We start from the raw sequence: 26,974 nt of genomic DNA, 5'->3' as shown, positions 1-26,974 counted from the left end.
CAAGTAGCCCTCGCTATATTAGATTTATGTTTTTCTCCTCTGGTCATCAAAGTCAAAGCTGCCACAGCCCCATCAGATGATCCGTACAGAGCACAGTCATTGTGATACGAAGGTTATTTTATAATGACATCAAAAGCAACAGCTGCTGTAAAAAAATAAGAAAACAGCAGAGTAACTCCTTTGAAATTAACCAGCCTCGCCGTCTCATTTCCTTTTTATCATCATGAGTGATCCTACTCACTGGAAGATATAAAAATCCCTCTCTCTCCAGCAGTGCTTCCTTAAATATGCATGCCCTACATTTCTCCAACACCTTCCAAATTCAAATGGATGTCCCCTGCTCTCGCCTCCATTCTCTTCCACCTCCTCTCGTCTCCTTCCTATGCTCTACGCAATTCCTCTTTATTTTGTGGTTGACCCAATTTCCAGGTTTGATTCATCCAGCGGTGTAGAAACAGACTGTGGGTGCAGCAGACTGACAAAGGCACACTTTCTTTGTCTTTCCAAATCCAAACTTGTGCACACGCATGTGCATCCACACGCACGCGTCACCCCCCCCCTGCTCCACCACAAACACCATGCACTCGTTGGTCTGAACGGAGAATAGGAGTGTGGACTGTTTAAGTATACACAACACATTCACATCTTCCCTGCTGTGACACATATGTTGTGAAGCAAACCTGAGAAGTGTATCTTGTCATAAAAGCGGAGGCAACTCTCCGGAGGGCAATAGTGGAGGAAGAGGTTGACTTGGCAGCTTATCCATTTGTCTGCATTCAGTATGGCTGAATGAGTTGATCCACCTCCAGAACAAGTACTTGGAAAGCAGAAATGATTGTTCAATTTTGCAAGATTGAATGCTCTAATACTTGCCTAGTGCTGCAGCAGCGATGAATTGGTGTCTGGCTGAATAAAAGCGGCTGCAGCTGCAGCTGATAATCACATATGATTGTCTTATGTAACTATATTACGTTGTTCAATTAGGGCAGAGGGGTCTGAGGAATGAGGACACAACTTGGTTTTATAATACTCTGGGACGATCCATGGGAAAAAAATTAATATCTATGGATTATGGAAAAAAACGAGTTTAACCAATCATGATAGGTTATTTGAAAAGGAGGAGATCATCATTTGGGAAAATACACAAACTCTTTCCAAGGGTTGAACGAGAAAAAGGAAGCCACTCGGCTGTGTGTGAAGTAAACACTACAGCTACGAGTCTCTAAGCTTATCTCAGTAAATAACTATAATTTGACATCTTAATCAAGAAATGGTTCAGGTTTCTTGTATCTGTTGTATTGGATAACAATAATTATATTTAAGCTTTTAAAATATCATTTTGGTTAAAGAGCTTCTACATACTGGTGTATTAACCATTACATTAAAAGAATGAGTTTGATTAACCAATGCTGTTAGTTCAGGGCAGCTGTGGCTTTGGTTGGTGGTCTAATAAATGTGTTAAGCACAGTATGCAGTAACACAGAGGAGTCTTGCTACATGTCTGTATTTCCTTTTCTGTTTCAACCACACGGTTTTCTCATTCATTTTTTTTCCCCCTGGTATCTGATTCTCAGCTCTCAGTGGGTCACGGGAGCAGGAGCTGCTGCTACTGCTGCTGAGTCAACATCACAAGTGGAACACTGGCCTAAGAAAGACACATGCACACATACTGTATGTGCGCACGCACACACACACACAGACACACACACACACACCTATTAAGTTTACCATACACTACAGAGTAGAGTAAGCCTCTTAGCTACTACAGTATGTCTGGAAGTAGTAGCTAAGTGCAGACATTCCGAGACAGTGTGATAGGTGAGGCCAACAATGAGTGGATCATGATCTACTTAGTTTGGCCACATCAGACAGGTCTACACTTGAAATATGCAAGTGTACAAATATTTCATGTTCCGAGTTGGAATGGTCCCAAGAATCCCAGTTTTTGGTTCCAAAATATTTCACTGTAACATTTCTGAGTGAATAAAAAAACGACACATGCAAAAACAAGCTTCTTCTTTGGGCACATGTCTCATGTACTGGATGGGAGAGTGAAGTGTGTACACATTGTACAAATTGAGTGTGTGTGTCGTGGTGATAGAGTGCACATGCTTCCAACGGCAGACCCAAGATAATTTGTTATCTTCATGTACTATTCTTGCTGTGTTCGAACTTGTCTGTCTCTTCCTGCACAATTTGCTTTATTTGCACCTAAGATTATTAGAGTATAACATTTCCACTGATGTGCTTTAAAAAAAGAAATCATTAGTGTACACTGTATGTTCAGACTGTCTTCTTGGAAACTTTAATCATTTTAATGGTCCTTTGGCAAATTTAGCCTACTTCCATTTTTGTCTCTAAAATACTGGTGACTGACTGGAAATTACAGTCTACAGCAAAGGAACAAGTTTAATTTCTTTCTGTTCCATATTTTTCTTAATGTGCTGTACTTTCTGAAAATGAGTCAACACTTGAGTATCTGGTCTATTTTAGTCATTTAAAAATCATTATGCAAGACCCTTAGGGCAAATCATTGATCTGTGCTGTTTATTTGAGATCATCTCATACTAAAACTGCTTTTGGAGCATTCATGGTTGATACTGTACAATCTAGAACACAGTTTTGTGTGATTTTTGAAAATCAAGCGTAGCACATTATGTTTTAGAACCGAATATCACTTTTTTTAAATTATTTGTGTTACGGCAGCAGCAGAAGCAACAGACAAACATAAATATAAATGAATAACTACAAGATAAAACAATGCAGTGCCAAAACAAGTCATTGTTGGTTGTTTGGAGCACTGTTATATACTGTTTTCTGTGGCGTTTATTAAAAGATTAATCAAGAGGAGTGCTTGAATCGACATGTTTATATCCGGTCTTTTTTTGTTGTCAGCTGATTGCAATTGCACCATGATGTACCATGGTCCATTAAAATGACTGAATAACACCAGCAGGTAGACAATATCCATGGTGTCTTGCATGATCTCAACATCATGTGATCCTACACCACACAGAGTAATAAACTCTTCTTTTTCACTTTGAGGCTGCCTCTTTGTGTTCTTCAAAGGCATACAGTGATGTCATTTATACTACAAGAAAACAATGTCAGCATATGAAGCAACACAATTACTAGCAGCTAATGACAAGGAATGCATTGGGACTCTGTTCTCATTTTTCCATCTATGACCTTTGAGATTTGGACCAAAATAACTGTAAGGGCCTGAAAACTCAACAAGACTTTGATACTTCCTTGTTTATCAAAAACACTACTGACACAACACAGCTGATATTTTTTTGCGTGGAACAGATATGGGGAGTATGTAAATGAAGTGGATGGGGGGGCAACGTGCATAAGACACAGAAATCACGCTGATCTTGTACTTGAAAATATCACTCACCAAAAATCTCCCCATTCTTGGCATACTCCGTGACTAAGTAAAGCATGTTCTTCGTCTCCATCACCTGGGAGGGGGAGAGGACAAAGGAACAGGGGCCAGGGGAGGGGGGGAAAAAAAGAGTGGGAGAGTCCATGTGAATACACAGAGGAGACCACTTTTCAAGAGCAACATTATCAGACAATTCACAAAAACAATCTCCTGCAACAAGAGAGTATTAGAAAGAAAAAAAAAGAAAAAGAGAGCCAAAAACAGACACAATTGACCAAAATATAACAGAAACTGCCCACGAGGCTCCCACTCTGTGGTTTAACTGCAGCATCTGGCATCCACAAAGTCATGAGCAAAACCCAAATGCATGAATGGTACAGAGTCTAAAAATGGCAACCATGTAAGAGAATGGAGGTGGACAGTTGGTGCTGCAGAGCATATCTGAATGGTACTTAAAACCTTTTAGTCCTCACCCAGTGCCACATTGTGTAGGAGGAAAAGAACCGATTTAGAAACAGAAACACTCGGGTGATGAATAGAATTAAATGCAGAGGGCAGAATCAGATGGAGAGGGGAGGATGAATCAGACACAGAGAGCCAGACATTCACACTAGAAAGCCCACGCTCATTGTTTATGATCAGTTTTCCATCTGTTACACTGACCGATTCATGGATTTAGGAAATGAAAACCAGTTTGTGTTTTCTCCTTTGGTTGGACTCTGTTGTTTAACAAACACATTCTGTTCTCTCTCTCTATCGTGGAGAGACTAGCTGATGAATTAAGGGCAGCAACAGCAACTCATTTGGGGGGTAAACATTTTCTCACAGTGCATATTTTTACTCCTCACAGCAGGAAAAGTAAAGGTGTAACTAATAGTATTGACGACGACGGCTCTCTTTTATTTTGCAGTGCCAGTATGACACGGCACCTAGGTATAATAGTGTGACACCTGGCACTGGCGTGACTGGATTGCAGCTGTTATCAAAATCATAAACTATGCAAAATGTCGGCTGATGTTTTAGAAAGCATTCAACAAAAACACTTACCTTTACTTCATTTGTTACAAAAGGAGAAAACAGCATAATATGACATGAGCTTTCACCTCCAACAGGTTGACATTATTTGTTAGGATTGATGTGATTTTATTGTACCCTACTACGACATATACATTTTGTTTTCTACTTGACAAGCCAGACTTATTAAATGACAAAGCAATACTTTACTATTGTTCTCTTTCTAAAAAAATAAAAAAATCTTTTTGACCACGAAATTGTAATAGTGCCTCTTCCATCCCCACTCTGCCCACGAATGACATGTTGTAACTGTGGGGTTCAGGTCCCATCAGTGGGATTTATTCTAGCAGAATTTCGTCAGTTTGCTTGCAATATTTTGTGTTCTGTAACCACTGCTGCAAACCAAATTTAGTCTGAACTGGTGCATAGATGGAGGTACGTAACTCGATTGACTCACAGTGACTCGAAGTGTGTGAATCAGGCTCAGAAAGTTCTAGAGTGATGCCAAACTGTAAATCATTCACAAATACTGGGAAATCATTAAAAAACATCTCTCAAACCTCTCAAATATCAAGAATTATGAACCAGAGTTTGTCATCTTTGTGGCAGAGACAGCACTACTGGTTCACGACACAGGGATGGGATCATAATAAATATATACATTATTTAAATTAATACATACTTTCTGTGTTTCAGATTTGTGAGGGACTATGGAATTCCAGAGACTACTGAACTGTGTTTTGCTGTACATGACATGTTAGGTTAGTACCTAACAACACAGTGTTATAAGGAGAATAACATTTTGCATAAATAAAAACTAAACATGATTCTGATCATTTTGGCTTACATGGATTTGAATGCCCAGTCCTGTTTTTAAGGCCACATAACAAGCCAATATGTTGAGTTTTATAATCCATTTTTTGTTTGTTTTTTAAGTGGAAAAAGTTGAATAGAATCGTATTATTTGTGTTACAGATAGTAGATACAGTGCCTCCATTGATAGTCCATGCTTCAGCTGTATCAAGTGATTATTGATTTCATTTTAAGATAACACATTACACAAGATACACAGACACACAGAACTGTGTGCGTTTCAGAGAAAAAGGGGGGAGGGATATATATGAATACCAATATGTGTGATGTTATAAATCTTAATACAAGGGAATGATTCATGCGTTAAATTTCAAATGCCACAAAATGCAAACAGCTCTGAGTGTTAAGGTTACCGTCACCGTGTCTCTCGCTTCAGGTGATATTGAACATGTTATACAACACACTTTATTATATTACAGATTGTTTAGAAAAAATGGATAAGATATCATTTGGTTATTTATTTTGACGTCAATAAACTTTTTAAAAATGGACAGACACTGTGGTGAACCACAGGATGGCTGTTTGATATTCTGACATGGGACTGTAAATTAATAGTTTATCAAAATAAAATTATTTTAAAACTATTAATAATGTGGGGGTTCATTATAGCATAGAAGACATTGACATTGAGTGCATTGATCTATCAAATATCCTTGAATATATTTATTCAAGGACTTCCAGGAACATCTTTAATTTTTAGAATGAAGGATCCATTTTATGTTGACACGACTTAAAGTAACTAAAAACAGAGCGGTTTGGTAAGAGCATGTCATGATAACTTCACTGCTTAAAGTCTTTGTACTTGCAGAGACTCACTGATTGACCTGTGCTGATTGGACAGTTGGGCTGTCGGAAACAATGACACATACTAAAATAACACAGCAAACAGCTAGAGTGGAGTCACATGGTTGTGTAACGATAACAGGGGTAAGAAACAGGACCCACAGGCTTATGTAATGCAACAGCATCACTACAATTGTTGAGATATTGGACTGTTTTGTGCCAAACAGCACTGTATCCTTTTGTCTGACTAAAATACCTGTAGCAAGTACCAGTGTATCAAGTGCAACAGCAGAATAAATCATGTGGAATGTCCTTACACGTGGCTTAGGGCTTAAGGGGAAATTACATGTATAGGATTAAGTTGAATATATATATATATATATATATATATATATATATATATATATATATATATACATATACATATACATATACATATATATATATATATATATATACATATACATATATATATATATATATATATATATATATATATATGTATAAAAATAAATAAATAATGCTGTACCATTGCCAGTAGTAGTTGTCCAGCTACAATGACAAAGCTGTCTCTTACACTGTATGCTATGACTTTTTTCCATAAAGGCGGTGCACATTAACAGTAAGCAATTTTGAATAATCTACTCGGGCCTAAATTAAACATTATACATACAAGTAATATAGATAACTGTCATTGAAACATTTTTATATTTGAATTTTCAAACACAGTCCAAATACAAACACTCATAAAATCGATTTCTACACTGTATGAATGTGTAGAAAAGACACGGAGTGCCGAGTGTCCGTCAGTCATTAACTACCGTATGCTCTCATATCTTAAAACTATCCAGTGGCGGCAGATTCAGCTAGACATCAGTTGTTTGCTAATGCATTAGAAAATGACCTGGATTGGCCGTGTGTTCAACTCCAACTGCTAAAGTACCTGGAAGAACGACAAAGGTGAATTCTGCCAGAGGCAGTCGCCGACTCCAGGCCCCCTCAACAGATGTTACACTGAGCCCTCACTGTAATACATGTAACATGAGGAGTCTTTGTGACCAGCTCGCAGTGCCACTTATAATATATGTTAGACAACAATTCAGGGAGGCTTTTAAAACACACCCCTTTAAAAAGGTCCAGTGTGAAACATTTAGAGGGTTTGTTGTCACAAACAGAACATACAACCCATTAGTATGAGGATGAACATGTGTAACTTTAATTTAAAATAAAAAGAATAACATTTTCATAGCCTTAGAATAAGCCTTTTAAATGTTCTTTCCATCATGGACTTGCTGTATAGAGGCTGCCATCTTGCACTGTCATGTTTATCCAATAATCCAGGGTTCTAGCTTGCACATTTTAGCGCGTCGGCCCCTTACGCCATGATTTGTGGTAAAGACTCAAAATAGGTTTCCACTGCAAGTGCTCATTCCACGAAGGCGCAATTATATCACTTCATTTATAGTAATAGCTGCTAATTAAAGTGAATGTTTGAAACATAAAGAGTATGAACTTAACAATCAAAATCTGCCACAAACACAACACACCAAACCATTCATAAGCTAAAATGCATGTGTGCGCACACACACACAGACACAAACATAGACAATGACCAATGGTGTTTACGGGGACAACTTGGGCCCAAATGTCTCTTCGATCCTTTTGTACTCTTTTATGTTCTAAAAGGCAAAAATAGCAATAGCAATAATATTTGTATTTATTATATTAAGACATTATCTTCAAACCCTAATACTTTTTTCAGTGTTTTAAGATCATCTGAGGCTAGAAATTAGTCATTTAGAATTTTAAAATATGGTTCTGCAGCTCTGTTTACACGAGCGCTCAGAGCAGCATTGCCTCTGCCTGTCCTATTGAAATCAACCACTGGTTGAGAACTTGAAATAAAACATTTTCTGTGTCATGGAAGGCAGTTTTCAGATCATTTGAGGCGAGAAATTAGTCATTTTGAATTTAAAAGTGTGGTTTATGTATCAAGACTTTGAGAAGGGAGTGAACAGCTCCGTTTATGCAGACGCTCTGTGGTCATTGTGCCCAGCACAGAGGAGCGTTACCTCAGGCTTTCCTATTGAAATTAACCACTGGCTCAGGAACTGGTTTTCCGACGATTATTCAACTAATTAGATACGATTTTCGAAAAGTGTTTTAGCATGGAACGCCCATCCATAGTTTCTACAGCAGCCTGAAAAGACAAACCAGCCAAAGCATGTGCAATCTGCTTTTTTAATCTGAAGACTACTATGCAAACAAATAAGACTGACTTCCTTTTTGGTATGTGAAGGCCACCGTAGTTCCCTGCTGTCCTCCATTTGTTACAATCTGCAGTCTCACCATTACATGGCAAATATTCCTATACAGTGGACTGAAGATGGGAATCAGTAAGACTTTGATAATAATGCTACAAATTATTCAGATACTTAATCAATTCACTAAACAGTTCCTGCTCAGTTTTGTGCCTCCACAGCTTTTCAGAGTCAGTGTCACAGTTGTGCTGTCTCTGTGTCTGTGAGTATTAACTATGCAAATGTTCCACTGTTAACTGCTGTTGTCACTGTGGTTAAGACTTTCTGAGTCTGCCTGCATGGCACAAATGTTATTATAACATAGCATGGGATATTTACCCTTGGCAAATACATTCTGCTTGGTTGGAAAGCAGGGGAGCTCATGTGTGAAATGTCAAAAGATATGACATTCCTGGTACTAAAGCCGACATAAAAAGATGTTTCAGCTTTTTCTTAGCATTTCAATCTTTACTTCCAAATTAACATTTTACAGATATAACAAGCTGTCAAAATTACAACTCGTACACTTCCTCAAATAATGCTATGCTTTCAATAGTAAACCCTTAAATTTAAAAAAAATAAATATAGACGTTTATAATAAACCTAGGTTAATTGTACCAGAGCAAGTGTAATAACAATAAAACTTGGATAATGCACCATAAAAAGGCACACAAAACTACAATAAAATGATAAGGTAAAGGCGAAGGTAGGCTGTGTCTGTGAAATGTACTGATCACACAGGAGCCAAAACTGAAAATATCACTTAACAGTGATTAATATAATGTTAAAACATATTCTAAAAGTAATGGGCAACAAGTGCAGTGCTAACATTGGAATGAGTTTGATGTCAATGTTTTATAAACATGACAGTATTGACAAATTGAACTCATCAGCTTGGAAAAATACAATTCACATTGTTTGAATGATTTGGAACTGGTTCTGGATTCTGCCTGGACAACTTTTGTTCATGGATAATGATAATGAAAAACTTCCCCGTCTGTGTCATACTAACTGGATTAAATGGACAAGTACATCAAGTATGGTGGCATTCCTCCATCACTGCATGTAGTTATGATGAGGTGGGTTTAGAGAAAAAGTGTGATCAAAAAAAAAAAAATATCAGTTATGAAAAAGCAAATAAAAAAAACAACCCAACAGGTTAAACCATTTATCATCACACATCACTGCAACATGGGGAATAACAACTTACAAAGAGATTTCAATCAGAGAGAGACAAAAAGGACACACAAGCCCAGCCGAATGATAACAGCAGAGAGAGGAAAGCAGCAACACCAAAACATTACAACATTATTGCCCAGCTAGCAGTGAATAGGTGTCGGTCTAGTGCAGATAAAAGGCATTAGAGCCAGTAACTCACCTGGTAGAGTTTGATGATGTGGGGGTGGTCAAGCATCTTCATGATCTGAACTTCTCTGTAGATCTTCTCCAGGTTGACAGCATCCAGTTGGGTCTTATCAATGATTTTAATGGCCACCTGCAAAATAGTGGCACAACAGTCAGTATTATTATTAACTAGCACTAACTTACAGTAGAATCATTGTTAGGTCTTTTTGCACCCCACACTAGGGCTGCATAACATATTGAACCATAAATAATTATTGTTCCTTAAAGAGGGTTTTTCTTACCACATAGTTGTTTTTTATTTGCATTGTTTTATCAATGTTTCCTAATATGGCAGCCAAGCACACTTGCATTTCACATTTTTGTTCAGAGTCTGCATAGGTTTCACTGTCTGGGTCTGTGTTAGCGGCAAACGCGAGGCAGCCAGACATCAACACAGTTTACTGGAGTATTTGTTTATTTATTGCATGTCATGTCCTCATTGCAATATTCAACAACATTATCCCACAGTACGTGTTTTCCTAATATCGTGCAACCCAATTCCCACACTCACAACAAACTCCAACGACACATACAGCAATTTTTATATTCCCAGCGTAGCACAAGGACAGAGTGTCCTTCTCTGCTGAGAGAGTGGCAAACTTTTTCAGACACAGCATAAACAGTTAAAAGCAGCCCGTACTGGAATTTTCATAAACACTTTTCAAAATTTGAGCCGTGATGAAATATCATACTACGGTTCAGCAGAGGCAAACACATGCCTCACTGGATACACACACACACACACCCACCCACCCACTATGACATGTACGTGTAAATCGCACGCTCACAACCTCAACGCTCTTGGCTCTGAGTAATGATGTCCGGTAGGTAACAAGGCGATATTAACATCTCTCCTTCACATGGTCTTATAAACAACTTTTCACCAGTGTGGTCTGAAGTGTTCTGAGAAAGCTGGAGGCGTAAACAACAGGAGACCTCAACTCCACTGCTCGGTAATCACTGAAAACTAAAAGAACAGGGCTGGTTTTTTTAGGACTCGTATACTGTATGTTGGTACAGGAACTAGTGACTCTTAAAAGTTTATATGAAGATTATCATTCTTCCATCTGCACAAATGTGAGTATATGAACCGACTATATGTCATGGAAAAGTCGTACAAAACAAACAATCTGAATCAATAAGACAATATGTAGCAGTTAATCATGAGGGTGAGATGTTAAAAATGGATCCGTGAGTGTGAAGGATTATCAAATGTATAAACACCACACAGCGGTTTATAATTGCGCCTCTAATCACACTGATGAGTTTGTTTTACTCTGTTTTGGCAGCCATCAGATGAACAGCAGAACTTCCCTGTTCACACTATACTTTATCAGGAATGCGCAAGGGCATGCATTTGACTGGCGTCCATTGTGGGCTGCGCGGTGACGTCATTCCAGATAATGACAAAGGATGAGTCAGGTGCAGCATTATCCGCCAGATTATCTGGAATTATTTTTGCATACGCATTTCTGCTGTAGCATAGAGCCGCATTTGAGAGCCGCATTTTTCCTGCACTAATACGAACACAAATTAATGTTTTATCCTCTTCCATCTATTTGTAGTTAGCGCTTTAAGATGTGGACTAATTAAAAGTTAAGTAGTATGTTGTTTTAATGTTTCTAACTTTTTTTTTTTTTCTTACAGCACTCAATATACAATTCAGTGCTCTATGGAAATGGCAGGATTAAAGGACACACACAAAAAAGGATCTGAGCTAAGTGATTACACTCAACTAGAGAAAGCACTCCTGCAAAACCTCCTTCACACTAAAATAATAATAATAATAATATTTTCTTTCTTGGGTCATTACCTACATCCCTAGTAAATGTCCTCAAAATTCACCTTGGATTTTTTTTATAGTTATGATGCTCACAAACAACCAGACAGAAAAATGTCTGCAAAAACATGACCTCCTTTGGCAAAGGTAGCAACACATAATACAACACAAGACTTCTAATGAACTCTATTAGCACAAGGTCATTTAAGAGCAATGATTAAGCCTCACGTAATGAGAGCAGAAATGGAGGGCGGTGCTGTGTGGAGAGGATTAATACATGTATGGTACCACATGGGAGCGAGCTTGCACTACATTGTGAACCAACGAGTTGCAAAATATACATAAATCGGATGAATAGGTTAGTATGACACGCAGGAACCACGGGATGAAAAAGTGGGTTATGCAAACACCTGCACTTATCTGGGAATATGCACAGTCACCCGTGCAAAGAGACACATCAGATCTGATGTTTAATGCGTCATTAAACCTGATTTTCCTCACAGTCTTTTACCAGGCTAACATCTTTTTTGCACTGGCATGGTTCCAAGGCAGATGGCATCACATAAAGTTGATAGCCTGCCTTTCCAGCTGACCTTGGCCACTTTAATAAACAGCCTGGCTCTGGCCATGGGTCTGACTGAGCCAAGCATTTGCACTGGCTTTGTGTACCAACCAGTGTTGAGTGAGCTCTACGAAAATCAGTTGCCTAAAAAACAGTCAGCCAGTCTAAATACCACGCTGACTCACATTAAAACCTGACCTAGTGCGACTCTTAATTTTAAATGGCTGCAGATTACACTTCTGGACTAATGCTACACTCTTTCACAGGCTTTAATAATCATATTATGAAAGATTAGAGCCATTTTTCACCGTTTTACTCATTAAGCAGACCACGAGTCTTGGCTGAGATGACGTACATCTTTGTTTGTCTGTGCAGATTACTTGCACGTTCGACAACAACAGTGGGAGGCGGTGGAGACCAAAGATCAAAGTGTGCAACTGTGTTTTCACTCATCTCCCAGGATCCAATCTTCTATCACCTCCTCTGTCTCACAACAGAGACTGGACTCTCTGTACTGTCTCTATCATTGCAGTAAAACGTCACGGCCCTCAGTGGCACAACTCACAAATTGCCTCTCTGCTCAGAGATGAGATAGCCCTATAAGCAAACTCGGGCAAATCCAAATCCTGTTCTCGCTGTGCTCACACTGCATCGCCTGAGAGTGTGCAGCCTAATATCAAACCCTCTCCAAACTCTGAGAGGACACCAGAGCAGTGTCAGAGGATTGCTGTCTACGTGCCTGTGTGCAGAATCCTTTGCTTTCCAATTACGGAGCTCTGGCTGGCACATCATGCTCCTCAGAAAGCTCTCTGCACTTTTTTTTTTTCTTTTTTGGCACAGCACCTACTGAATCACATCATTATTTAAAATTACATAATTAGACCACCGACCCATGCTTGCATTCTCTACATACAGCAACAACAAGCATGTTTACACCAGCCAGACTCTCAAGCTGGTACACTGAGGCAACTATTTGAGTAATTACCAAAAGGAGTGAAGGTGTATGATTCTCGTCAGGCGTCCAGCACAATGTACTTTTATGACAACCTGTATATTTGTATGTTGTCGTTTTTTTAATTAACTTGAGCTTTTCGGGTACCTCCCCTTACCATGGACCCACTTTATTAAGTATAACGCTTTCTGATCATAATTTACTGTCATTTATGTAACAGCAATTAGTATTTGGAAAATGGAAACCAGACATGTCCAAGACATACGGTTGATAAATTAACCACAAATTAATTTTGTGCACGTTATTAAAAACATATACACGTAAATCTTATGTAAAAGTAGTGTTGAGCTGTATACTAGTTCATGCAGAAAACTGGTATTTATTTATTTTTGTGGCAAATTAATGAAATTAAAAGTAACCCACTCTGAAATAAATGAAGCAATATTTGGATTGCATGTAGTAAAACCTGAGATAGACAGGGCTCCAAATATGTACTTCTTAATGTACACATCATTTAACATATTTCAAACACACGTTTGTCAAGGCTTTTTAATATTGCATTTGACATTGGAAGTCACGCACAATATATTAAAACACTTGTATTTATCCCCTTGATATCTTAGAGACATATTTTTAAACTACTAGGAGCCACTGCAGAGGGGCTGAAGAGCCACATGTGGCTCTAGAGCCGCAGGTTGCAGACCCCTGTCCTAGGTGAAGGGCCATACAAATTGCAGTTCTGGAGGACTGCTAAAGGCAGTAGGGGCACTGGGGCCATCACTAAAGCTGGGCCTGGAGAAGAGAGTGCTGGTGAGCGCCTAACAGCCACGCCCCAAAACACTAGGACATGGGTCTGCACATTTGACCCCTCCTGAGCTGCAGGAGGGGTCAAATGTGGCTTGCGCATTGTAGGTCAAGCTGTGGACAAACTGCTGCCCCCTCAACCCCGATGAAGACAAGGTGAAACTTCAGGCACATTTTCATTGCACTGGGTACCTCACCATACGTGATATATGGTCGATATCACGATATCCGTCTGACTGAGGTAAAAGGATTTCTCTATTTATCCATAACATAGAGAACAAACATAAAGTCTTTGTATTGAACGTGCATGGGGCATCTCTTAACGTAGCTTTCGCCGCCACTATTCCGCTGTAAACGCTCTCTTCTTCGACCAGGTTTGACCCAAGATTCCCTCATTCATTTGAGCAGCACTGCTGTGAGGAGACACCAAGTCGAAACGCCCGGGGAGTGAAACTGGCAGTGACTGTTTACTTTAGAGCTCCTTCATTTGTTAATTTAAATATTGATATTTGCCCTGGTTTATCGATTCACATGTTTCACGAGGAAGGACGACGATATATCACCAAATCGATATCTGGTATATTGAAATATAGATTTCCCATAGCAACATAGCGAAGGTTCAATATAAATGGATAACATTTTGAACGACTCAATGTTTTACATGCCGTTTTCTGCACAAGAATATGTTCAAACCACAATTAATTCAACTGGCTCTAACTTTGCATCAGGAAGAAAACTCCTGTCATTTTAAAACACATGTATCATGAGAGTGCTTTTGCCTTATTACGTCCAGCACTTCTGCTTTTCTGTGTTGCACATTTTGCTCCATGTGCTGTCTGTATAATTTGGTCACTTTGTTGAACCTATGACGGCTTCAAAGCTCTACTACAGGACGCAGCGTGCATGTTGACCGGTGAGTGTTTCCCAGCAGCAGCAGCAGTAGCAGCAGCAGCAGCAGCACTGGTGGTCAGACCTCTTCCTGGCACTGATAATGTTGGCTGAATGAGGGTGAATGTGCACTCAGTCATTGCTCCTGCTGTAAACCTGCAGCACGACTCACGAGCATAGACACACACACACACACACACACACCAGCTGCTGCTGCTGGCACCGGGGCAGTGAAGCCGAGTGATCCCGTCACCCGATCCACATTTCTATTAGTGCACGATGTGGACAGCATTACGCTATCTGCTGCTGAGAATACCCGGAGTGTCAACTTGAACATAAAAAAAGTTATGTAACTCCCACTCTGTCTCTCTCTCTGAACAGTAGCACGGGTTAGCTTTGGGGGCTAACTTACTTACTCACTAACTAACTGACAAACAGTGACTCACCTCGGTCTTGGTAATACGGTGTCGCGCCAGCTTCACCACAGCGAAATTGCCCTTTCCTAACGTGCGCTCGATGTCGTAGAAGCCCACTCGGACGGGACCCCGGATCAGCGGTTTCTGGACACTGTCAGCCATGACCATGCTGGTCTAAATATGACTGTTTGTGGACGAGGAGGAGGCGGCCAGACGAAGCAGAGGGGGACACACTGTGGTGGTGGTGGTGGGGCTAGGGGTGGTGGTGGTGGAGGGGTGCTCACTCTTTCTCGCACACACGCGGGCTCGCTTGGTTGCTTGAGCAGCTATAGATAAGGAGCAAAGTCAAACAAACTGTCCGCCGCCGCCGCCGCCGCTGCTGCTGCTGCTGCCGCTGCCTCCGCCGCTCGAAGCGCGTCCATTAAAAAAAAACCGAGACAAAGTTGATATGTGTGTCGGCCTGAGCGCCACACTCAGTCCGGCGACAAGAAGGAGAAGCAGCAGGCCATTTGTTGACAGGTTCACACTCAAACACACTCGGCACGTCCTCCGCTACAATACGGCTCTAATGTTTCAGCTGGAGGTGCCTCTATCAGCCACGGAGAGTACGAGTTGACTCGCAAAGAGGCATCATGTTCTCCGGTTGACGTGTATTGACGTCAAAGCCATAGGGGTATTTGTACAGGGGGCGGGGCCACTGAGCCGCTCCACACTCCAGTGCCAATTGGTTGCCAGGACAACCAGACCCACCTCTTACGTCAACCGGTAAAATTGCTATTCTGAAATCTGTTTGCTCGTCTGCCCTTCTTGATTGCACGCATAGGTAACTTTGAAGTTTCGCCCCGCGGGTGTTTGTTGGGCTTTTGTGACGAAGGCAAAACAAAAAGGCTACAGGGAATAAAAAAAAACAGGAGAAAAGGGCTGAATTATTTATGCAGCATAAGCTGCATTAGAAGCGCTACATGCTCCCTGCAAGTATGAATGGAATAAACATTAAAAAAGAAAAAAAGAAAGAAAACATGCAATGATTTCATTTACGACGGAAAAAAAGAAAAAAAACTCTCTACATTGCACTATTGGGCATACAATCTGCTATAATACACCATAATATACAGTCAATAATTCTTACATAATGAAATAATGCAGTTCCTCGTTTGAAACCAGACATTTTATCAGCCACAAAGACTTTGTCCAGCAGCATAATAGCGCCATCTGTTGGCAGAATTTGAAAATTGAACACACATTTCCTTCATATTGACTGGTATTGGTTTATATGGTTTAAGAGAAGACTGGAGGAATTCTGCTACCCAGTTTATGTGTTCTCCACCCACCTCAACCTAAAACAACCCTTAATCCCAATCCCTGACAAGTACCTGACTGCAGCCTAACCAAAACCTTTACCATTTATATCTGCCAACATCTGAGCATTTTGCAAATGTTTATCATTTTTCTATTTAAACAAAACATTCCCAAACATCTGATGTCAATGTCTTACACAGATAGGAAAAAAACTTATAAAAATAAAAAAGTACACTTAAATATTCCCATGCTTTTATTAAGCAAATAATACAACTACAATCTCTGGCAGGCCAAACTTTATTTGAAAGCCAAAAACACTTGTCACCTTTGAGCTGCAGTGCACATTAACACCCTGTGGTTGTTCTTTTAAGCCCCCGCAGTGACAGTCTAACAGAAAACAGTGCATCGCTAAAGCAGAGCAGAGCAGCGCTCCAAAGGCCTCTGCTGTCACGCATGGACTTCCTGAATGTAAGAGTTCCAGATGTGCTTTTGGCATTTCCTGTCAAACATTCTCCAAGAACACACTCAGCTTCTCCTTTGTGGGCTTACTACATCTTTCCAAGACACCGACCCTACGGCCCACTCGGTACATACTCAGACCAAACCATTATATCGTATATCCACAGGTATAATATTTTACCAACAAACAATGACGAATAAATCCATTACAATGTCCAGAACTAGTCACAGCGACTGTCAGTGGAGTGTGTGTGTGGTGGGGAGATGAGTGGGATGGACTGAGTTTGTCACACTGTCAAGTCTTGGGGAAAAGCCCACAACGTTTGAGTTGAGTGGGGTCAGCAGAGTTCTGTCATCAGCGTTTCCGCACGTACTGTCCTGTTCCCTGACATCAGAATCCAAACAGGAAGCCTTGAGCAGGGTTCACTCCACAGTTCAGGTTTAGAGAAAAGATCAGAGTTGTCCCTAAATTGGACGACTCCACAGGAAAAGAGGGACGACATATTTTTATCCCTCTGTTTGTATACAGTAATATGGTTATTAAAAAGTGGTTTGAGTAGTTTGATTTCACACTGTTTACAGCACGAGTGAAGGCCCATGGATAGATGTGTTGTCACATAGATTGTCACAAATAATGGGTTCCCGCATTTTCTTTACACCATCAGTCTTTTTGATGGATTTTCTGATTTACTTTCATGTTACTAGTGGTTCACGTTTGTTGTAAATTAGTAGCTGTAAATAGACGCCTGCAAGGACAGGTCAGTGTTGTAGCGTGTCATATAATCATCCTTGTCTGACAAAACACAATAGATATGAAGTTTTGTTTTGGATACAGAACAACACAGATCCTTGAGTCTTCATTTTCCCTCTGAAAACCACTTTGCAGTGTCAAAGAAAAATAATATATAAACTTGGAGGGTGTCATTTTTCTTCCACAATGCCTCACCATAATAAGTTTAAAGCAAAACGTTGCATATATCTATGACAGGACGTATTATTATGATTCCTCTCACTTTTCATCTATTCCAGGTTTTTTCCTGCAGAATCAGTCAGAAAATGATACATGGTTTCCTATAGAAGTTTAGAGCTATGTATCTTACTCATTTCAAACCGGTGTCTGTTGACAAATTTAGCTTAAGCAGACATTTTTTTTCCAATAATACAACATATTGAAACAGCGTGTGAATATTTTAAACTTGTATTCATATAACAGAGGGCGCAGTGGTGTGGTGGTGAGCACTGATGTCTCACATCGAGGAGGCCCTTAGGTTAGTTGGAGACTCTAAACTGACCAGTTTTAAACAAGTGTTCTTGTTTAAGTTTTTTGCCTCCACATGAGGGTCACGGTGGGTGCTCTCAGGGCAGCTGACATAGGGCGATAGGCGGGGTCACCCTGGACATGTCGCCAGTCCATCACAGGGTCACACATAGAGACAAACAACCATGCACTCTCACACTCAAGGTCAATTTAGAGTGTCCAATTTGCCTAATCCCCAAACCTGCATGTATTTGGAGAACATGCAAACTCCATGCAGAAAGACCCTTGTTCTGACCGGGTCGTGAACCCGGGTCTTCTTGCTGCAAAGACAAGAGTGCTAACCACTACACCAACTGTGTGGCCCATATCAGCTATATATCTTTTATGAAACAACACCATGTTCATATTTACTATTTATGAGAACTCTCCATTGGTGATGTAAATATGGAATTGCAGTTATTTAAACCCTTGAGAAACCCTGTACTATAGGTAATAAAAAAGCTGCATGGTCAGGGAGCGGCATCAGAATACACAGAGGAGACAGAGCTATGATCAAATGAGGGTTAAGCTTTGCGGAAAACAGATCGGCATAATCAATGTTATCCATAGATCTCATTTTCCACCCAACCAGCCTGACTGTTGCACGTCTCATAGATGTCATTGGTCACAAAACCACTCTCCCTGTTTGTGCACACGACATTCTCATATTCGTCGCACTGGGAGTCCTGGAAGCGAGCGCTGGAGTACTTTGTGATGACGTCCGCTGGTTGCATGTTGCTGTCGAGAGCAGTGTGAGGCAGTTTGGTGATGTCACTCGAGGCATACGGTCCTTGTATGGGGCACGGTGAAGCTGCTGGTAACATCCATGGCTGCAATCTGCTGGAATAGCTTTCTGTTTCAGTCTTCCTCCTGAATGTGAAAGAAATGCCACGGTTTTATCATTTACGCGATGTGTTCTTGAAATGACCACTTTAGAAACGTCGTGAAGTTTCCAAACCAGGTCCCAGCTCGCCTCACGTCAGCACGGCTTAGGTTGGTTTTCCACTACAAAATAGTACCTACTCAGCGTAGGCGGAGTCATCACTGCACGGCTGCATGAAACTGCTATGACTTTGTTTTTACATGCGCAGACACAAACGAGTGACTAGTGACTTTTAAAGCAGTCGTTTTCAGTGTAACTGAATCATTAGAATCCGTTCATTAAAAATATTGGTTCAGTACTTCCTCCAAGACCGGAGCACAGACTCTGTCTGACACAGTCACCGGACTGAAATATAGCGGCAGGGTTTGTGATGCCGCTCGCGATCAGCAGTGCTGTCGCTAAATGCACCAGACTCCTCTGTTAAATATTGAGATTTTAGACATTTCCCTGGTGATTGTTGGAGATTAACCCACATTTTTAGGATTGTTAAGTCTTTTTAACTGATCTACAGTTCGGCATTGTTCGGCTTGATTCTTGTGTCGGACGTCTCTTCCTGTGACAGCACTCTGACCAATCAGTGGACGGCAGTCTGGCCTTTTATTAGTCACACGAGATTGTAAAAGGTACATAAAATTGCGTCACGCCCTTTTTGTGCTAAAAACGAGATCTAAATTTAAATAAAGTAAATTAAATAAAAAGTGAAGTAGATTAGAGTATAGAAAACTGTACCCAAGAATAAAAAGAATATATCAGAACATTTATCACTGACCTCAACTCCCGCACTTTAAATGTCAAGCCGTCTTTACACACTGTTAGATTATTGTTTTTGTCAAAGATTATTGCTGGTAACCTGTACTATTTACTGGGACGTGTGCTGCTGACCTCTTGTTTTTTTTTTTTTTTTTCTTTTTAAATAATAATAATAATTTATTAATAAAAATTATTAATAAAAATATTTTAATAAAACAAAGTAAGAAAACACAGCTGTCATTTGTGTTTCTAACTGCAAACTAAGACCAACAGCTAGACAAGTTAGAGACAGTAGCTAAGGTTCGTCAAAACTGATTAAATACTTGGAGAAGAGCATGAAAGAGCATCAATGTGCCAGAACAGAATGTTATAGATGTGTTTCCGGTATTTACCTCTTAGCATGCTGTTTGTAGCAGAAGAACCCAGCAGCTGCAAACAGCAGCAGCAGGACAGCAGGTATCGTCCCATAAAGGATGTATGAAACATATAAGGTGTTTTCGGAGAGAGATACTGCAAAGTAAAGCACATTACATCACTTCATTTACCCTTTATCCTTAATTATGAGTTGCACGTCGTCAGTCTGTTACCACCTGAATCACTGATTTAAGTTTACTCACACACACAAAAAAGAAGAAGGACATTGAGTATCAAAAATAAAATGTGGGTTCGTTTTTCTTGTCTCACCTGATGACTCAGATTGTACTATTTTTGTCCTCCCATCACTCTGTGTAGTTGAGAATAGATTTGGCCTCAGAGACGGAACTGGAGCAGCCAGAGAAGAGTCGAACATCAGACGATAAAGTTTGTTAAATGACAGTGTTGCTGGAACCATCACAGAGTTATTAAGTGATTTCTAACAAGGTATAATAAGAGAATAATATGCAACGCTATAGTTTTTATAACGAAATCAATGTAATGATGTCGAATCGCATCCATTTTTTGTGAAACAGGACATTTCTCTTGAATAATGTCTACACATAAGAAGGGCTGTATAATGTGCTTTTCTACATTCATTTTCAAGGGTCTTCATTTACAAATAAATTACAATTTTAAGTGATTAAAAAAGTAGTGACATAGTGGATCTAATGTGTGTATGAAGTGTATACTGTCACTATACGTAACATAATGCCCACATGAAGAGTGTGTGTGTGTGTGTGTGTGTGTGTGTGTGTGGGGTCGTCAGGTGCACACTGTACCTGCATGTGTCATGTTCCTTGTGCCAGTAAATACGGGCGCTTTTTCTGCAAAAGACAAGAGAAATAAGTTCACATCATTTTGCCCAGAATATAACAAACAAACAAAAAAACCAACAACATAAAATTCAATAAAAGGAAATCAATAAAATAAAACGAGCCGTGAATAGTAGAGGTAAAAATACTAGTGGAGTAAAATATATGCTTGGGGTTACAACTTTAACAATTGGAGTGACCATAAAGTGTGAACACTTTTTCACAGCTGCAGAGTTTTACAGGGTTTTGGTCCCTCAAAGGTAAATGAGGAAATCCAGACACATAAAACAAAAAAAAAAAAAAAAAAAAAAAGGATTTAAGAAGAAGAAGTGCCAAAGAGTCTACTCCACAGCCAGGTACATGTGCACAGTGTCTGTGATTGCTGACTCGCCTTCTGGGTATTTGCAGACAACACTGTTCCTGGAGTTACAGTCGTCGTCATTCCACTGGAACGGGAAATGACCTTCATCAGGTGTCGCAGGCGACTGGTCATACAGCGCAACACACATTTCACCACGGCACGATGACTCATCCCAGTGCCACTTCCTGCAGCAATTAACAAGACCAAGTTTTGACTGTTATGACATTTCATTTTTCGGGAAATTCTGCAGTCTCCATTGTCATCTGTGCACAGCTTAGTTTTATATTTGACTTTTTTTCCCCCCACACAACAATTCTCCAACTTCACATTCCATCGCTCCCACGCAAGCATCATTTAATCCAATAATCTCCTCTAAATAACAAGTGAAAACCGGGTTTTTTCCACTGAAAATTAAAAGTAAAAGACCTGAACTTGGCCTTGCTTCCATCCAGCCAATAGTACTGTGAGGAGCAACCCGGGCGTGCGGTCTCCGTCCTGTAGCGCTGCGGGCTATGTCGGAGAACGATCCAGAAGTCTCCGTCTCCGGCCTGCAGCTGCTGTATGAACCGCTCTATCAGCCGCTGCTCGCTTTCCGTTTCGATGCTGAGCAACTGGCCTCCATCTGACCTGCAGGCCTGCCTGGCATCGTCAAAGTTGGCCCTCCGTCCGCTGTCCTGAATGTAGGACACCTTGTAGCACGGTCGCTCTCTCCCGCGCCGACAGATCATCTGGCCTGGACACCACAGTCAGAGTCACAAGGAGATAACAGGAGATAATGAGAGCAGGGTTTTTTTCTGCTTTCTAAAGACACTCGGACATTCAAACTCTCAGAATCACAGACCAAGAAGCACAGTTTTTAGGTCACATTGCTTTATGGGAGTCTTTTCAAATTTGGTAGAGAAAATGTATGTACTATATAGTTCTCAATGACAAAAAAGACACTTTTTTGGATTTTAATCAGAGCATTTCAAGCTGAGGCTAAAATTGGGTTTTTATTTTCAAAAACAAGTTGTGTTTTTCTTGTCGCTGCAACTTTTTGGGCAGTGTTGGATTATGGAGATCTTTTGTACACAAATGCTTCTGCTCAATGTCTTCGCAAGCTTGACTCTGTTTACCGTGCATCCCTTTCATATATACAGTAAGTCAATACTCAGACTACTGCCTACCTACATTTGTACCACTGGGAAGTGCTGATCCGTACTCTTTCTGTTCACAGGATCATTTGTTGCTTTCTGTCAGTGGGTAAAAGGGATGGAATAATGTTGCAGAAAGACTGGAAACTAACTGAGTTCATTTCATTGAACACTTTCAATTCCAAACTGAGAGGTTCAGGTCCAACTCCACAACATGCACTTGTTTTTTATTTGTTTGTAAATTTAATCTGGATTAGAAATGTGTAGCTGTCGAGGGTTTCCTGCTCGTTGCTGCCTGTCTTGGCCAGGACACCCCTGAAAAAGAGGTTCTTAATCTCAATGGGATTTCCTGGTTAAATAAAGGTTAAATGGATAAAATAAACATTTTCACATTAAGTCACTCTCGTTTGTTTAAAAGCAGTGAGCATGGATGCTGGTGACACGTCAATGATTCATGACCTTTAGTGTATATTGAATTTAATACAGAAAGACAAAATAATTTTTTATTTTTTAATTCTAGTCCTTGAGACTTTTTCTCGCTGCTGTGAAATGTGCTATAATAATGAAATACATTTGACTTGCCTCAATAAAGAAGACATGTACACAGGTTTGCAAGTGACATTAGAGCTGCAACTAACGATTATTTTCGTAATCGATTAATCTGTCGATTATTTTCTCAATCGATCGAGTAATCGTTTGGTCCATAAAATGTCAGAGAACATCCAAAAATGTTGATCAGTGTTTGTGTTTTCAAACGTGGAAATGACGATGTTGTCAAATGTCTTATTTTGTCCATAAACCAAAATGATTCACTTTTAATGATCTGGAGCAAAGAAATTAAGACAATATTCACTTTTAAGACGCTGAAAGAATCAGAAATCCTGCTTTAATCATGAAAAAAAGCTTCACACTGTTTAATCAACAATCAAAATAGTCGACGATTAATTTAGTAATCGATTGACACTCGACTAATCGAGTAATTGTTTCAGCTCTAAGTGACATGCAATGTGCATTTTCACTATTTTCAGGGGGAAACAAAGCAAAAATGGCAGAGTATGACATCGTATTAATAATATTATTATTATTATTCTGTAAAGATATGCATTGTTAAGATGAATCTCCAAAAACCATATCAAAAGTTTAAAACCAACGATTAAATTCTTTAAACAAACTTTCACGCAGGAGCAAAACTTTGGTAGTGTGGTAAATGAAAACTATACATATGTACGTATATATATATATATATATATATATATATATATATATATATATATATATATATATATAAATGTAATCCAGTATCAGTGTTAACATGTCAACATGCATGAGTGAAGTTGTTGCATTGTGCAGCACATCACGTGTTGCAGTCTGCTGACTGTGCACAGTCTGTTTATCATTATAAAGATGAGCCTGGTGCTTCAAAAAAAGCTCCGAAACGACACGAAAGACGAGGAAAAAACACACAAATAAGTTCCGCCGCTGTCTTTACAAAAAACAACAACACTCTCAGACTTTCTCAGCACAGATTAAAAAACGGTACCGTTCGTTCTTCTCCTGAATCTCGTGAACGTGTTCCTACCGTTGATCTTAGAAGCGGATCCGGAGTGGAACAAAACGGCGACAACAGTTGCAAACAGCTTCATAAAATCCATCTCCACATGTTTGTGTTTCGAGTGTGCTGAACTACGACGATTCTTTGTTTCTTTTTTTTTAAAAAAAGTAAATAAATAAATGCATAAAAATGAGCTTCAGATGTGAGAGACACGATCAGAGGCAGCAGTGCAGGAGTCTGCTTCACATCGAGAAGTGGGTCGACTGTTGAAAGGCGTGGATGTGAGATGAAAAAAAGAATAAGTGGAAAAAAAAACTGAAAAAATCCAGCAGAGTGAGATACAGTCCAAGATTTTTGCTTTGAAAAAGAGAAACCACTGCTGCTTTTCACTTCCTTACATTTCCCTCTGGATTCTGGACGTGAATTCAAAACAATGACTTATAACATAGGGACAGTAATGTCATTACAGTCCCTAGTTACAAAAGAGTTCTTTGTATATATATACAGTACACACACACACACACACACACACACACACACACACATAACTATGTATATATCATGCTCTCTGTAATATGTTGTAATGTGTGAACCAGAAAATTGCAGAAATGTTATATTGTTTACATGTGTGTGTGTGTGTGTATCTATATCTATATATACTGTATGTACTGACTAAGGCCACCAAAAGACAAAGTAAGGAGAAAACTAAGATAAGGGAGAAAAACTGAATTGGAGATAAGGAAGACGAGTGTGAGGGTGAGGGAGATAATCTGTTGAAGTTGGTTTTAGGTTGGATATGAAATCATCATTCACTCTGGGTCAGTTTGACTTAGAGACCCCCGTCTCCTCCGTCCACTGTCACCCAACACACACCACTAGTTTTCTATGGAAAAATGAATTATGTATAAGAGTGTCAGACAGTCCTGCTAATTACAATCAGACTAAAACATTAATAAACAAGAAATACAACTCAATATACGGTAGTCAACAGTGATGTTTACAAGTACAGACACTGCAAGCACAATTTGAAAACAAAAAAAAAAAAAAAAAACACTTAACCACTTTCAAAATCAACCTGAGAGTGAATCTAATGAATATCTGAATGAATATGAACATTTTCAAAATTTCAAAATCCTCAACTTTGCGTGTTCTTGCTTTTTTTTGGTTTGGTTTTAAACTCTTCATAATCAAATCGCTTTAATATGGAGGAGGCTGGAATATAATGTAACTCACAGAGCTAGAGTTATATTGACTTTTATTATATCATATTTTAATTTACTCTATATTTTAGACTGCTTTATTTGTTTTTCCTTTCATATGATTTATCTTTCACATGTATTCTAAATACTTTAAACATGTTTAACTTATTCAGTGCTGGTTTAGTGTTGGTTGTTAAATATACAGTATATGTCACTAAAGGATCGTGAATTTGTTTTAATTTTAACACTAATTCAATACATAAATTGGTGTGTCCTGTTTGTATCAGACAGTGATATCATTATAAGGCATTTAAAGACAGATATTCATATAAAATAAAAAGATTATTATTATTATTATATACTGTATGTCTGAGGTTTATTTGTCTTGGTTTTGAGTCTCTGGGTGACATGACACCATGACAGCTATTGAAAAAAATATGAATTTTCAAACTTATAACATTTTTTTAAAACACCAAAATTCAACCAAACCATCGCAATTAGGCTTCAGCTTGCAATGTGTGGTTAAACCTAGTAAAATTTATTGATGGTCCCTAAATGGATGCAATATCCAACCTAAAACTAACTTCACTGCTGTGTCTGGAGCAGGAAAACACCAGGGGAAAGGGAAAAGATTTTCTTTTTTTCTTGAAACCAAACTTCCTGCTCATGACTTGTGGTTTGTTTCCACGCTCTGCAGCCTGATTTCCAGAGTATGAATGACTGCATGAGTCTGGAGCAGCTCAACAAATTACGCAACTGAAATTATTTTTGGCTCAAAAAAAAGAAAACTAACATTTGTAACGTTCACCTCATTTGTCGTCATATAGATGCAACTTTAATGTCTTGGTTTTAATGATTTGTTACTTTCCATGTGTCTGTAATGCACTACTTTGTTTTCGTTATCTCATTTGTTTTTCCGTGCCCTCCTCTGTGAGGGACGATGAAGTCGCCTCATGCCTTCTACACTAAAGCTCATCCAGCCAAACACCAGAGAGTCAAGTCTGACACACTGTCAGGTTACATGGACGCCCGCCTCAGTTGTGGTTTCTTTAAAAACACAGTTTGTTGTCGTTGTTGCCTTAGAAAATAATGTCTTTAGCACTGGCTGTTTGCATCCGGGACTCTTTAATTCTTGTTAAATACCACATTTGGTGAAACCACGTTTGAATTTAAATCTTACTTGTTTCATTTTAAAGCGGCAAAGTTGAATAATGACTGCTTTTGTCCCAGTGAAGTGTATAAGTCTAGCACTGTACTGCACTAAAATAGAAATGGGACAGGACAAAGCTCAGGATATGAGGCTGTAGATGTCTTTTATTATTCTATACGGCTTTTGTCGTGGCTACAATAGATTTGTTCTGTGCAAAATAATGAATACTGAGGGCACACAGATAATGTGAATCATATGATTTTTTTGATCAGCATATTATCTGCACTTCACGGAAAAAGTTTGGCGTCCGTGTTGAAAACAAATAAATAAATCATCATTCTTTGACTAACCCTCTCCCAGTTTATCTTGTCTTCCTCTCTCTATGATTGTACAGTATTGACAGCCATCAAACATAAATGAGACTGGCTGCTGTGTGGACAGCTGGGAGAGGAGAGGACAGACAGTCACGAGCTGCTGTCTCTGCAGAAGCTCTGCTGT

The 26,974-nt window shown here is 39.4% G+C and overlaps 2 protein-coding genes across 3 annotated transcripts in view; both read right to left on the bottom strand.

Moving 5' to 3' along the window:
- The window catches only part of sik2b (salt-inducible kinase 2b), a 48,363-nt gene extending 32,541 nt beyond the window's left edge, over positions 1 to 15,822 (bottom strand). For both annotated transcript variants that reach the window (XM_058634519.1, XM_058634520.1), the window contains exons 1-3: positions 15,195 to 15,822; positions 9,737 to 9,853; positions 3,401 to 3,464 (exon numbers count right to left, since the gene is read on the bottom strand). In XM_058634519.1, the coding sequence (XP_058490502.1) occupies positions 3,401 to 3,464; positions 9,737 to 9,853; positions 15,195 to 15,332 (319 nt within the window). In that variant the 5' untranslated portion in view covers positions 15,333 to 15,822. The remainder of the gene's footprint in view (positions 1 to 3,400; positions 3,465 to 9,736; positions 9,854 to 15,194) is intronic.
- Positions 15,823 to 16,744: 922 nt separating this feature from the next.
- Positions 16,745 to 24,604, bottom strand: laynb (layilin b). Its single transcript, XM_058634521.1, has 7 exons — positions 24,155 to 24,604; positions 21,869 to 22,175; positions 21,473 to 21,627; positions 21,049 to 21,093; positions 20,537 to 20,614; positions 20,245 to 20,362; positions 16,745 to 19,089 (listed from the first exon to the last, which is right to left on the bottom strand). Exons 1-7 carry the CDS (start codon positions 24,225 to 24,227, stop codon positions 18,780 to 18,782), a joined length of 1,086 nt encoding a protein of 361 aa, XP_058490504.1. The 5' UTR covers positions 24,228 to 24,604; the 3' UTR covers positions 16,745 to 18,779.
- Between the last annotated feature and the right edge of the window lie 2,370 nt (positions 24,605 to 26,974).

The sequence above is a fragment of the Solea solea genome, chromosome 7 (assembly GCF_958295425.1).
Source record: "Solea solea chromosome 7, fSolSol10.1, whole genome shotgun sequence".
Taxonomy (NCBI): domain Eukaryota; kingdom Metazoa; phylum Chordata; class Actinopteri; order Pleuronectiformes; family Soleidae; genus Solea; species Solea solea.
The sequence above is the reverse complement of the archived record's forward strand: the minus strand, read 5'-3'. Positions and strand labels throughout refer to the sequence as shown.

What these genes read in the sequence shown, in the direction of transcription:
- laynb (XM_058634521.1), bottom strand. Translation starts at nt 24,227, where the DNA reads ATGGATTTTATGAAGCTGTTTGCAACTGTTGTCGCCGTTTTGTTCCAC. An exon ending in ATCCGCTTCTAAGATCAACG is followed by an intron (nt 22,176 to 24,154) that starts GTAGGAACACGT and finishes TGTGGTGTCCAG; the next exon opens with GCCAGATGATCTGTCGGCGC. An exon ending in TACAAACAGCATGCTAAGAG is followed by an intron (nt 19,090 to 20,244) that starts GTAAATACCGGA and finishes TTTCACATTCAG; the next exon opens with GAGGAAGACTGAAACAGAAA.